The 11,554-nt window shown below is 39.5% G+C and overlaps 1 protein-coding gene across 2 annotated transcripts; it reads right to left on the reverse strand.

The window, feature by feature from the left end:
• Nucleotides 1–2,324: 2,324 nt before the first annotated feature.
• LOC106937458 (cyclin-dependent kinase inhibitor 1-like) lies at nt 2,325–7,234 on the reverse strand. 2 transcript variants are annotated; one of them, XM_015018986.1, is made up of 3 exons: nt 6,815–7,234; nt 3,801–4,224; nt 2,325–3,295 (listed from the first exon to the last, which is right to left on the reverse strand). In XM_015018986.1, exons 2-3 carry the CDS (start codon nt 4,213–4,215, stop codon nt 3,240–3,242), a joined length of 471 nt encoding a protein of 156 aa, XP_014874472.1. In that variant the 5' UTR covers nt 4,216–4,224; nt 6,815–7,234; the 3' UTR covers nt 2,325–3,239. The 2 variants fall into 2 exon arrangements, with proteins under 2 accessions (XP_014874472.1, XP_014874471.1); XM_015018985.1 differs by lacking the exon at nt 6,815–7,234 and adding an exon at nt 4,429–4,521.
• Between the last annotated feature and the right edge of the window lie 4,320 nt (nt 7,235–11,554).

The following is an 11,554-nucleotide window of genomic DNA, read 5'->3' on the forward strand; positions in this document are numbered from 1 at the left end:
GGCGTACTTTCTTTTTACTATGACTGGAGAGTTAACCTTCAAATGTAGATAACACATTGTGCTTTACATGTCACAACCTAGTAGTTATAAATGATGAAAATGTGCTTTTCTTCTGCTCACATTGTTCTGAACTGTAAAAAGGCCCTCTAGCTATTTTGTATCCTTCAGCCGGTAAAATATGAAGGTCACAAGGTTACTTTGTGGGGTGAACGCTCTGAGGTTTGCCTTAAGCAACAATCTGACTTTGTTGATGAAGCACCGATGAGCCGCTTACTGCGTCAGTCAGAGAGGATAGATGTGACATGCAGAAACAGATCAATCACCATGTTGTTTTTCCAGAGGGAGGCTGCTGTCTTTTTGCTAAATCTAGGTGATGACATTTCTGTTCGACAGGCAGCACGGGTCACATTGAACATTTTGACATTTTGTTCCATGTAAAAGGAAACTGAAGGCCTCAGTGCTTTTGCTATCTTGGTCCTCCCACCTTTAAATTAAAAATTCCTACAAGGAACTCAATACTGCATGACACTATAGTACCTTTGTGAATAAATATATACCTGAGAGCTCCCGCTAAGCTGTAATCCCACACAGCTGAGGATGGCAAATGTAACCAAGTCCACACCAATGCCATCCACTCACTGGGTTTTGGATTTTAAATTTCTGCGCATTTGGACGTTTTGTCGTGTTACAAACTTAAACTTCAGTTAATTTCACAGTATTTTTGGTGTATAACTGTAAAGTGGAGGAAGTTGATACATAAAAATACATAAAAATCTGAAACCTTTTGACTGATCTTGGGAAAAAAAGAAAAGAAAAATAGAGTAAGTTCAGTCAGATGGGATGGAGAGTTTCTGTGGACAACAGTTTGTAAATCCTGCCACAATTTTTTATTACTAATGTAGGAAGGGCTGAAACGATTAATCGGATTAATTTGTGATTAATCAGTTATTGAATAATCAACTAATTTAGTAATGGATTAATTGTTGAATACAGTGGCTCTGAAGAAAAATAATTTGGTGAAATAAAACAGCAGCAGAGCAAATCTGGACAAAAATACATTTAGCATCCATTTTCTGAACACCCTTGTCCCTCAGTGGGGTCGGGAGGGGTGCTGGTGCCTATCTCCAGCTAACGTTCTGGGCGAGAGGCGGGGTACACCCTGGACAGGTCGCCAGTCTGTCGCAGGGCAACACAGACACACAACCATGCGCACACACAGGGGCAATTTAGACAGACCAATTAACCTAACAGTCATGTTTTTTGGACTGTGGGAGGAAACCGGAGTACCCGGAGAAAACCCACGCATGCACAGGGAGAACATGCAAACTCCATGCAGAAAGACCGGGGCCGGGAATCGAACCCAGAACCTTCTTGCTGCACGGCAACAGCTCTACCAACTGCGCCACTGTGCAGCCCTACATTTAGCATTTAAGATGAAAAACCTTTTTATCCTTTGCTTAAAATGATCAGGCAAAACAAATAAACACTAAAAGAATACTGTTATTGCATTTAGGCAATAAAATATTTTCTTATAGAAAAAGGGACTTGGATGTTTGCCGATTTGTATTTTTAAATATGGAATAAAATAAGTTTAAGTGGTTAAATGGAACCTCTGCAGAATCCGCCAATTAATCACCAGAATAATTGATCACTAAAATAATTGTTAGCTGCAGCCATAAAAGTGAACTTAGTTAGGAATATTAAAGCAAAGGGGAAGGACTATAATGACATGCCACACTTCTCAGATTTTAGTTAATTTTTATTTTTTAAAGAAAAATCTATGAAAACTATGTGTCGTTTTCTTTCTCTTTACACTCTTTGGTCCAGCAGATAAAGTTCTATTAAAACACCATGAAGTTTGCGATTATAACGGGTCAAACTGAACCAGAGGACTTTTGAAAGGTGCTGTAAATTAACAAAAAAAAAAACAAACAACTTGAGTAAAAGGAAAGACAAAGCCACTCAAATACATTTGAAACATTTATTCAGGTTAGGAAATGTCATAATTAAAAATCAAAACAGACACTTGGAATATCATCTTTCAATAAATAAAGGAATAGACATTGTTGCAGCTTTTGTTAAACAGAAACAATATATTTATAAGGTTTGTGCATAAGCGTCTACTAACAGAAGTGCATTCATTGTGTGTGGCAGTTTTTTGCCTGGGATTTGCAGTGGTGGACATTTCAAAGCTGTCAGTATGTAAAGGATTAGAATTACAGGCCCTTGTCTGCGACCCGTTCAGATTATCCATAGCAGCAGGATTTGCCAGAACAGAGATAAATGTCAGGAAAAAAAAATAAAAAAAGGAACACGCTTTGTTTGATGAAATGTGCTTTAGCTTGGCAAATAATACATTTGTGTTTCCAGGAACACTTTCTTATGATAGTCCTTTATGGAGCTTAAAAAATACCGAGAGGCACAGTAAAGGCTCTGGATGTGCAACACTGCAATGTTTTTCATTTAATGCTACTATGCTAAATAAAACTATATCTCTCAATCTGAGTTAGATTACAACATATATCCTACGAACAAGAACCAGAGGCTAATAACTGTTAAATTATCTGGGTTGATTTTTTTTTTTTTAAATGACAACTTTTACATACAGTAGAATGGATGGAAAAAAAACAGGGTGGCACTTCTGTCATTTGGCGTCTAAGCAAAGCTTCTGCATGTTCAAGAGATCAGAGCTTCTCAAGTATTTTCCTACAAAGTACAAGAAGTAGAAAACACAGTATAAAAAAACAACAACAGTGCATTTGAACAAAGGAGACTAAGTGCTTCCTCCTGGTCTTCAGCTTCTTCCTGCGAACCCAACAGCCTCAGCAACATCTCAAATCGCTCCATCCAGGTCTTCTTGTTTCCTTAGAGAGGTAGAGTTACCGTGAAGCTGAGGTTTTTGAAAGAGCCGAGGGATGGATGACCGCAGCAAATGTCAGTCTGCACTTTGGCGAGCCCTTGATCCAAATGAGTATAAATCCACTGATTCCAGGGATTACTGTTAATCTTTTCTGCTCAAATGCCCCCATCTTACCACCGACGGGGGGGGAAAAAAAACAAGCCAGCTCCCTCCTTTACTGACCCTAATTACCGTATACTGTAGCGTTGACGAGCAGCTGAGGTCCCCTCTGGGTTTTTTTTGTTTTGTTTACATGATTCATGGTTATAGTCTGTGTGATTCCTGAGTCAGGTGCAGCCCGTGTGGTTTCTTGGGAGCTTTGGCAGCGTTTCTGTGGATATCACTCCCCGGATTTCCTCGGCATCCACACAACTCGTCTCTTGGCCTGATAGAAATCTGTTGGGATAAAGACGACGATGTTCATCTCTCGCTGAACTAAAGCTGGGAAATCAATCAATGACAATCTGCATCGATAGATAATAATGCATCTGATGTACATGGAATATTCACTGTACTGCGCCCAGAACCAAACAGCATTCTGGGAGAAAAACTAGCCACTCGACCTCTCAAGGCCAGCCAAGTAAGATCGGTTGGTTACCTAGCAACCACCTGGTGAGTAACTTGTGGTTACCTAGCAACAACCTGCTGAGTAACTTGCCCAGCAGCAGTTTATGCTTCATAGCTGCTTAAAAGTAAAAAAATAAATAAAATACTAGTGTGGAGTGAAAACTGGATAAAGTGTCACAACACCAGTTTGGCAGCACTTTAGACATTTAAAACGAAAAACTAATCGATAATTACCTTTATCGACTGATGTGAAACGTTTATATCGTGATAAGTTTGTCAGCCATGTCTGACACCAACAACTATTAATTCTCTGCACTGATAGATAAGGACCAACCTGTGATGTTCGTCTGTTTCCTCTTCAGCGCAGCTTTGTCTCCCTTCTCCGGCGTTTTCTCCAGGTCCTCCAGGACCCACTTCTCTGGCGTCTGAGGGATGTTCTCCTTCTCCAACCTTGCTGGTTTGGTCTGAACAGCCCTTCTGGCCAGCCCCAGGCCCTCCGCCAGCACGCAGGACCTGTAGAGCAGTGGCACCCTGGTTTCTGGGATGCCCTCCCACTTGAAGTCGCTGCTCTCCAGGGGCTTGTCCGACTTGAAGTCAAAGCCCCATCGTTTGGACGCTTCTTCCAGGTCTTTGCGCAGCGCTGCCTGGTACTCCACCTGCAGCTGGTTTCGGTCCACAGGGCCGAACAGGTTCCTGCGGGCCCGTCTGTTCCCCCCTAGGGAGCTCAGCATCGGCTTGTGAGGAGCCATGATTCTGCACTGAAAATAAAACACAACAGGTCTCTGGTTAATTTTAAAAGCCACTGTCCTAAAGAAAGTTACAACTACTTGGATAATTTCTCAAAAACCCCTCTTTAAAGATGAACTCATCTATTTTAATGTAAAGTTGAATCCTTACACGAACAACCAATAAAAAATTAAAGTCATAGAGTTCACAAACAGAAAATGAGAGCCCAGACTCACCATCTTCCTGCCTTGTTTAACACCTCCTGTGTGAAGAAGCAGTCTGACTGCAGCGCTGCTTTTAACAAGGCAGGAAGCCGTCAGTGACTCACCGCCCCTCCCCTCTCTAGCTCTCGGTACATGCCTGGACATAATCTGGCGGACATGTAGGAACAAATCAACCGTGGTGTCTCAGCCGGCCACAAGGTGGCAGTGTAACGCCTTCCTGAGGTCAAACCTGTGCAAGGATCTGTTTTTGCGCAAATGGCTCTCCATACACAATGACCTACTGGAGCAGCGCTGACATAATTAACTCCACACTAATCAAGCAAAGAGCAAACAAGTTCCTACCAGTTCATACTATTTTTGCTTTCCAATAAATTAAAAATAAATCTTCCCCAGGCTACCGTGGCTTTCCAGTAACTGCATAGTGAGGGGCAATTATTGTAATGAAAAGGAAATAATTTGACATATCTGATGAGGCAGGTAACATCTTGCTATAAGAAGGAGGTGAAGGCATGTTAACTTCTGCAGCCTTAAAAAATGAATAGGATTTCATGCATTTTAATAGGTTTTGTGATTTAAAGGAGGTGTATTATGCAAAATTCACTTTTTGCACATTTTTCCATTTGGATCTCAACTGTTTAAAAAAAAAAAACATTCCAAGCGCTTAAAAAAAAAAAACTTCTTTTTTTTTTTTTTGCAAGGAGTTCATGTTTTTTGGTGTCTGGAAAATGAGTTGCTTCAAAAACCTCTCGATTATTAAGTCACAATCGACAGGCACTGCATCGTTACCCAGCAACCCCAGGACATTTGGTCAGCTGCTTTTACTGCTGTATGCAGTGCACAATGGCTGCTGGGAAACAAAAGTGTTTTGCTGTTGATTAACCATTCAGAAACCACTTGCTGCATTCTTGTTGGTTGTGCAGGAGGCTCTACTTCTGCTTTTCAAGATGTATGGCTGTATTTTGTGTGTTTTTGTGCAGCCATTTTCACATTCAGGAAATTTTTATTAGATGTTATTCATACACAATTTGATGAGGCACCAACGAACTTCCTGCATGAGACATGTACTAAAAAGTGAGCATATAAAATTTTCCAGTCAGAGTTGTATGTATTTTTTACCGTCTTACTTTTTTAATAATTAATAACACTCACTGGAAAGGCTTTACATGCTCTGTTCCTGGTATGCGTTTCACACAGGAAGGTTTATGGGGGCGCACCGCCTCCAAAGACTATCTTCTATGTGAATACCCATCCCCTTCTCAGTAAATAACCGCAACCCTTCAAATGTGACAAAGGTTTGAAGGCTAATAATGTAGTCTCTGTTGAAACTGCCATGGTGTTCTTGAAACAGAAGTCAAAAGAAGACCAATTTGGTCTTAGGACCAAAATGGCTTCAACTAATCTGGATTTAGAGTGGATCACCTATACTCGCTGTCCACTGTAAATCGAGCTGCTTTTTCTTTAGAATATTTTAGATAAACTCTGTGAACTGCAAACAGTTGGGGATCCACTGTATGCTAACAGAAGACACTAAGACGCAACACATTTGATAAAACCTACATGTAGGAATCCTAATCAATCCCTTGAAGGTTCATCTGGAGGTTACTGAATGGGTTACTGGGATCTCCAAAACCCTTTAGATATATCTACTTATAATACATCTAATGAATCCACCAACCACCAAGGGTACTGATGACTAATTGGCTGTAATTATAAGTCTGACTGACTTCCTTCACCACCCACTGTTACATAATTGGGGAGGGGGGGGTTGGCAGTGCAAAGGTCAGAAAATTACTTCCAATTAGGAGAAAATTTGAAATAAAAGTGACTCCTAACATTTAAACAAAAGTTCCTCTGTTTTGGAAGGAGTACCTCTTCTATATTTGGTGAAGTACACTGCAGAAGGAGAATGAATGAACAGCACTGTGTCCCAGCTTTGCTCCCGTCTCCACCCTATCAGGGCACTGGACGTCAGATTGGGAGGAGGCGCTCCAACCCAGAGTGGAATGATTCAAGCAGTGGCGGGAAGCAGGAGAGGAACCCTGCCCATTTTCTATCTTCTGTTCTGCTCCACGTGAGTCTGCAGCTCGTGTCCAGCAGTCAAATCTGGGCTGTCACTTTCTGCAGGGCAGAAGGACCCACACACGTGTGTAAAAATAACCCAACAACAAGTCCAGGTGACCTCTGAAGCTTGTAGATGGAAAATCTGACTGAGAAAACTAGATTTATACCAGCTAGTCACAATGGAGAAGATGAATCTTGAATGAATGGGACAAGTGATTCAAACTTTATATGGTTTTTAAAAAAGATAAATTAGGCTACTTTTAGATACTGACACCTTCGACAGAGCTCCATTTTGTGTTTTCTCCAGTCTGATAAAAAGTTAGTTATTTTTACTTACATGTTGATTCAAATGAAGTCCAGTTCTTCTTCTGCGGTATGAAGTGAGTCTGTCTGTCCACCTCTTTGTTGTCTTCGACTCAGTTTCAGAACAATGACGATGAAGTTGGTGTTGTTATCCAATCCACACCCTCCACAAATCACAGGTAAACGCGACCGTCTCCTGCCAGGTTCTCCCAGTTTTCCCACAGCCATGCACACGGACTAAACTTTTATTAACTGGCGTGGAGTGGAAAGACCCTCCTCCAGAAGGGGCGGGGTCTGCTGTGCCTACACACGTGGCCGCGGTCCGGTAAAAACACGAGTTACACGAGTTACACGTGAACGTTTGGCTCAGAAAGTGGGAGGAAATTCCTGCTCAGGAGTGTCTGGATCCCGCACCAGCTCCTTCCCAGCTCCTCCACCCCACGACTGAGCACAGTATCGTGGATACAGAAACACACACACACACACACACACACACACACACGCACGCACGCACGCATTCCGGGTTTATTTCTCTTTCTGTATTATTCTGGGTTTTTTTCTTTTTGTTTCACTTAAGTGACAGAATAACTATGCAAAAGAAAGTAAAAGTTCTCCAAACTGTTGAGCGTATCTTTGCGAGGGGCTTTAGAAACTTCACTGTCCAGCGTCTTGCAGAAGTATTTATACCTCATAATCTTTTTATGTGACGTGACAACCACAAACTTCAAATGATTTTGGGGGGGTTTTGTGTTATAAACAAAGTACAGTAGTGCAAATATATTAAAAGACACAGGGAAAAAAAAGTAGCTTCCTTTTCCCGCTGAAGAATAAAACAAATACAAACATCAGGAGATAAGCAATGTTTGTTTCCTGCTGTTTTCTGCATGTAGTCCAGAATGATATATTTTTTAAAATTTGTAGGTGTCTCACACTGCATAATTTGATCTGTATTGCTGATACAAATACTGATATTGAGTTTGGTACATCACCAAACGTCTGACCTTTCTGTTCTTTGTGGTTTTTCCTTTTAATTATTTTGTTCAAATCTACAACAAAATTGAAATCAAGCTTATAGGTGCCTACAAAATACTTTAATGACATATTATTATCATAATTTGCATGCATTTTTCTTAAATAAAGTGCAAAAAAAAGAGAGATAATCACTGGAGAGCAAATTGAAACAAAATCTCTTTTGAGGTAGAGTTGAGAAACTACAACACAAAAATAAAACTGAATTTCAAGAGTGAATCTGAAGCTAATTATCGAACTTATCTTGCTAGTATCAATTCAGTGCTGTTACCAAGTTGGTATCAATATTTTTTGATCAATCTGCCTATTTCCACTGGCAAGATCACTGTCTACCACGCTCTCTACACTACTGGTGTCAAAATGCAAACTGGGCTTCTTATGGATTTTTGTTTTTCAACAATGGCTTTCTTTCAGTCACTTTTCCATGTCAGACTTGATAAGTACAAGACTAACAGTTATACTTCAGACAAACTGTTCTACCTGAGCTGTGGATCCCTGCAGCTAATTGTCATGGAAGAAATTACTTTAACAAGAGTCTGGATGAGAAGAAATAAGAAATTTATTAAAACTTTGCAAGGTGAGAACAGAAATCAGAGTGAAAGGAGTCTGTCAAATCCGCTCTGACTAACAGTGGATCTGGCTTCCTTTTATAGGTTCTGGTCAGAGAAGAGAGACTTGATTGGACAATAGGTGTGAATCCCTGATTGTTACATACCAGGGATTCTGTGGAGCCCAACACAGATAGCCTGGCCATTTAGGAAAGGGCGTTGTTCTGTAATACTAAAGGGGGCAGATAAGTCCTGGGGTGGGGAAATAACACTAAATAGTCTCCAGGATCAAGGACATCCCCTGCTGTCATATGGTACTGTACGAGTCTATAGGAGAGCAACTTGACCAATCTCATGATAAGATCCTGCAGACACATGATCTCATCATCAGACACAATCTGAAGCACAAAAAGGGTGAGGAGCACTTTATAACATTTTCCATCACACTAATCCAGAGTAATAAGCTTTTACCCCAATAACTGTTAATGGCTCAAATGAACTTCTACTATTCTAACTTCCTATATCAGCTAGCTGTGCTGCAGTGCTAACTCTAACAAAAGTAAGAATTATCCTTTCTCCATGCTAACTTCTTGATTTATAAGGTTGAAGAAGAGTCAGTGAGTTGAATTCATGAATTCCATTTATTAATACCAAAATACAGCTGGTCCATAGTTCATGCTATCCGCTAGCAGAACAAAATGGCATCCAAGAATAGTTTGTGATCTCCTTTATTAGCCTCTCTCTAAGCTATGCCCTAGAGAGGGCGTTCCCTAGTGTGTCATTTCCTCTAGCTTTAGCTTTGCAACTAGCTAAAAGAGATAGAAGGAAAACACAGATTTATTTATTCTCAACAGATAATATTTCCACTTTCTATACTTTCATTCTTTTGCGATTCTTGATTTTAAATAAAAAGGAGACAGATTTCAAATTACTTGTTGGGTTGCTAACAGTGTTGGCATGAGAGCTTAGCCTTCTAATATAGTGTATATCATAACAATTTGCTTGTTTTTCTGATCTGATCATCTTAAAGATACATTTGTAATGCAATCAATGTATTGCCACTTTCAGGTTTTACCACTTAGTCATGTTTTTGATGCACAAAGTAAACTCTGGGTGAATGTATGTTCTATTTAAAATGTTTATAAGGTGAAACATACGGTAAGTATTACAAATAACGCTATAGAAAGAACAGCATATCACATGTCAGACTGTTATTATGCACATTAAATAACAAACAATTAACCTGCAGCTTTCCCACTAATCTTCTAACAATAGTGCAATTCTCAGGGTTTGTGGTAATTTTGTCCCTTTAGAGGCTTGTCACAAACAAGAATAAAAATCTGGAATAACTTACACACTTGTCTCCAATTGTAAACAACGTGTTTCTCCTCCCACTTTTATTGACCTGGTTGGCTTAGTCCAGCAGTGAGTCACTCTCCAAACTCCCCGTGCTTCCCAGCGCAGTCACGTTACTATTCAGCCCAGTTCCCAGCACATTGACTGTAAAGATCAATGCAGTTTTTAGAGGCCTGAATTCTCTCAGACAACAGAGGAACCTTTGTTCGTCAGTGACAAGAAGTACTCACAGGGAGACTTGGTCGCTCTTCGCATAAATTATGCAAAATGCCCGTTAGAGCTACATTCAGTGGAGCTATGAGCTGGAATTAATGACTCAAAGCATTCTTCTAAATTTGGACTGCTGAGTGAACACTTTCTCATCAGCTGGATTCAGCTACAAAGTGTGGAGAGAATGCAATCTCAAGATAAATTGTTCCTACATTACATCCAACATGCTGTTTATGTGAAAAATGCTTGGCAGATATAAAAGTCTGCAGGAACTCTGTGTGAGCACTTAGTTTATGATTTACCCAAAGCTTTGGGCAATAAAACTTTTCACTGTAATTACTTTGTGGTCCCAGTGAGATGATCTTGGTAGCGTACAGCTAAAATCAGGATCGAGGTTTGCATTATAATTACAAAAATATAAATTAATTTATGTTTATGATGAGGAATTTCACCCAGATTCGCTTTACTGTCATGTTATAACAGGTATAACAATTTATGAATTTAGGATTTCATTCCCAATTTTGTCCATTTTCCAGTCCATTCGCTGGTAATTTCTGTCAACCTGACTGTATTTCGGTGTATCTTGTACAAATACAAAAGACAATATGTTTCCTGCAGGTTGGATTCAGTTTCACCTGCAAGTAACTATTTATCAAACAAAACTACAGGTTACATTTGAGCAAGAAAGCAAATCCTGGAGGGTTGCAATGCTTGGTTTCCCTCCCTTGAAACATGGCAGCTCAGTATCTGCCATTGTGACTATTTTAGACAAATTATCCAAAATCGGATGACTCGGTCTCTCATTGTAAATTTTGTTGATGACACCACATTTTTAAGGAATGACTGAATCAGCTTTAGTTTTTAACAGAAGATCTTGTTTTGTTGTCCCAGTGTGAGTTTAACTGGAAGCAGGAGGAGCATTGAGGATATCGTGATGTCAGAGTTATTTTTGCCTTGAGAAGCAGCACTCCCCACAGCTGCAGCTATCCTCCCAAATTCCAGTCAAACTATTGCAGCTACTCTCAAATAGTTTGACTGACCCTAGTGTTTGGGGAATGGCAGTCTGGGTTTCTCTATTTAGGTTAATGCCCTGCAAACTGACCCTAAATCTCCAATGAAATAACGTAACAGTGCAAATAAATATCTTGGAAAAAATAAGCTATAGTTTATTTACAGCTTTCACTTTCCAAACGACCATGATCTTAAATGTTTTTGCATCAATAAAGATGGGAAAATTACCTATCTTTTTGTCAAGCAACCAAGTTGGACACTTTACTGTTGTTTCGTTATAATGCATATTGTTGAACTGGAAAACAAAAAATGGGCCCAATTCAGCTGGAAATAAACTTGCCTTGTCTTACTATAACTATGAATTTTAGGTATAGTTATTTATAGTTATATAAACTATATTATAATACAATCTATAGTCTGAATCTAACAATTCATATAATTTATAAATACAAACTATTCAAAATAGATTAATAATGCTTTCTTTAAAGTTCATAAATTTAATGCTTAAATATTAAAAGAAAATCCAAATTACTTCCACGTTTATTAATACTTTATCCTTAATTTTTTATATACACTGCTCAAAAAAATAAAGGGAACACTCAAATAACACATCCTAGATC

Source organism: Poecilia latipinna, unplaced genomic scaffold, assembly GCF_001443285.1.
Source record: "Poecilia latipinna isolate Pla-1442-1.1 unplaced genomic scaffold, P_latipinna-1.0 Scaffold2353, whole genome shotgun sequence".
Taxonomy (NCBI): domain Eukaryota; kingdom Metazoa; phylum Chordata; class Actinopteri; order Cyprinodontiformes; family Poeciliidae; genus Poecilia; species Poecilia latipinna.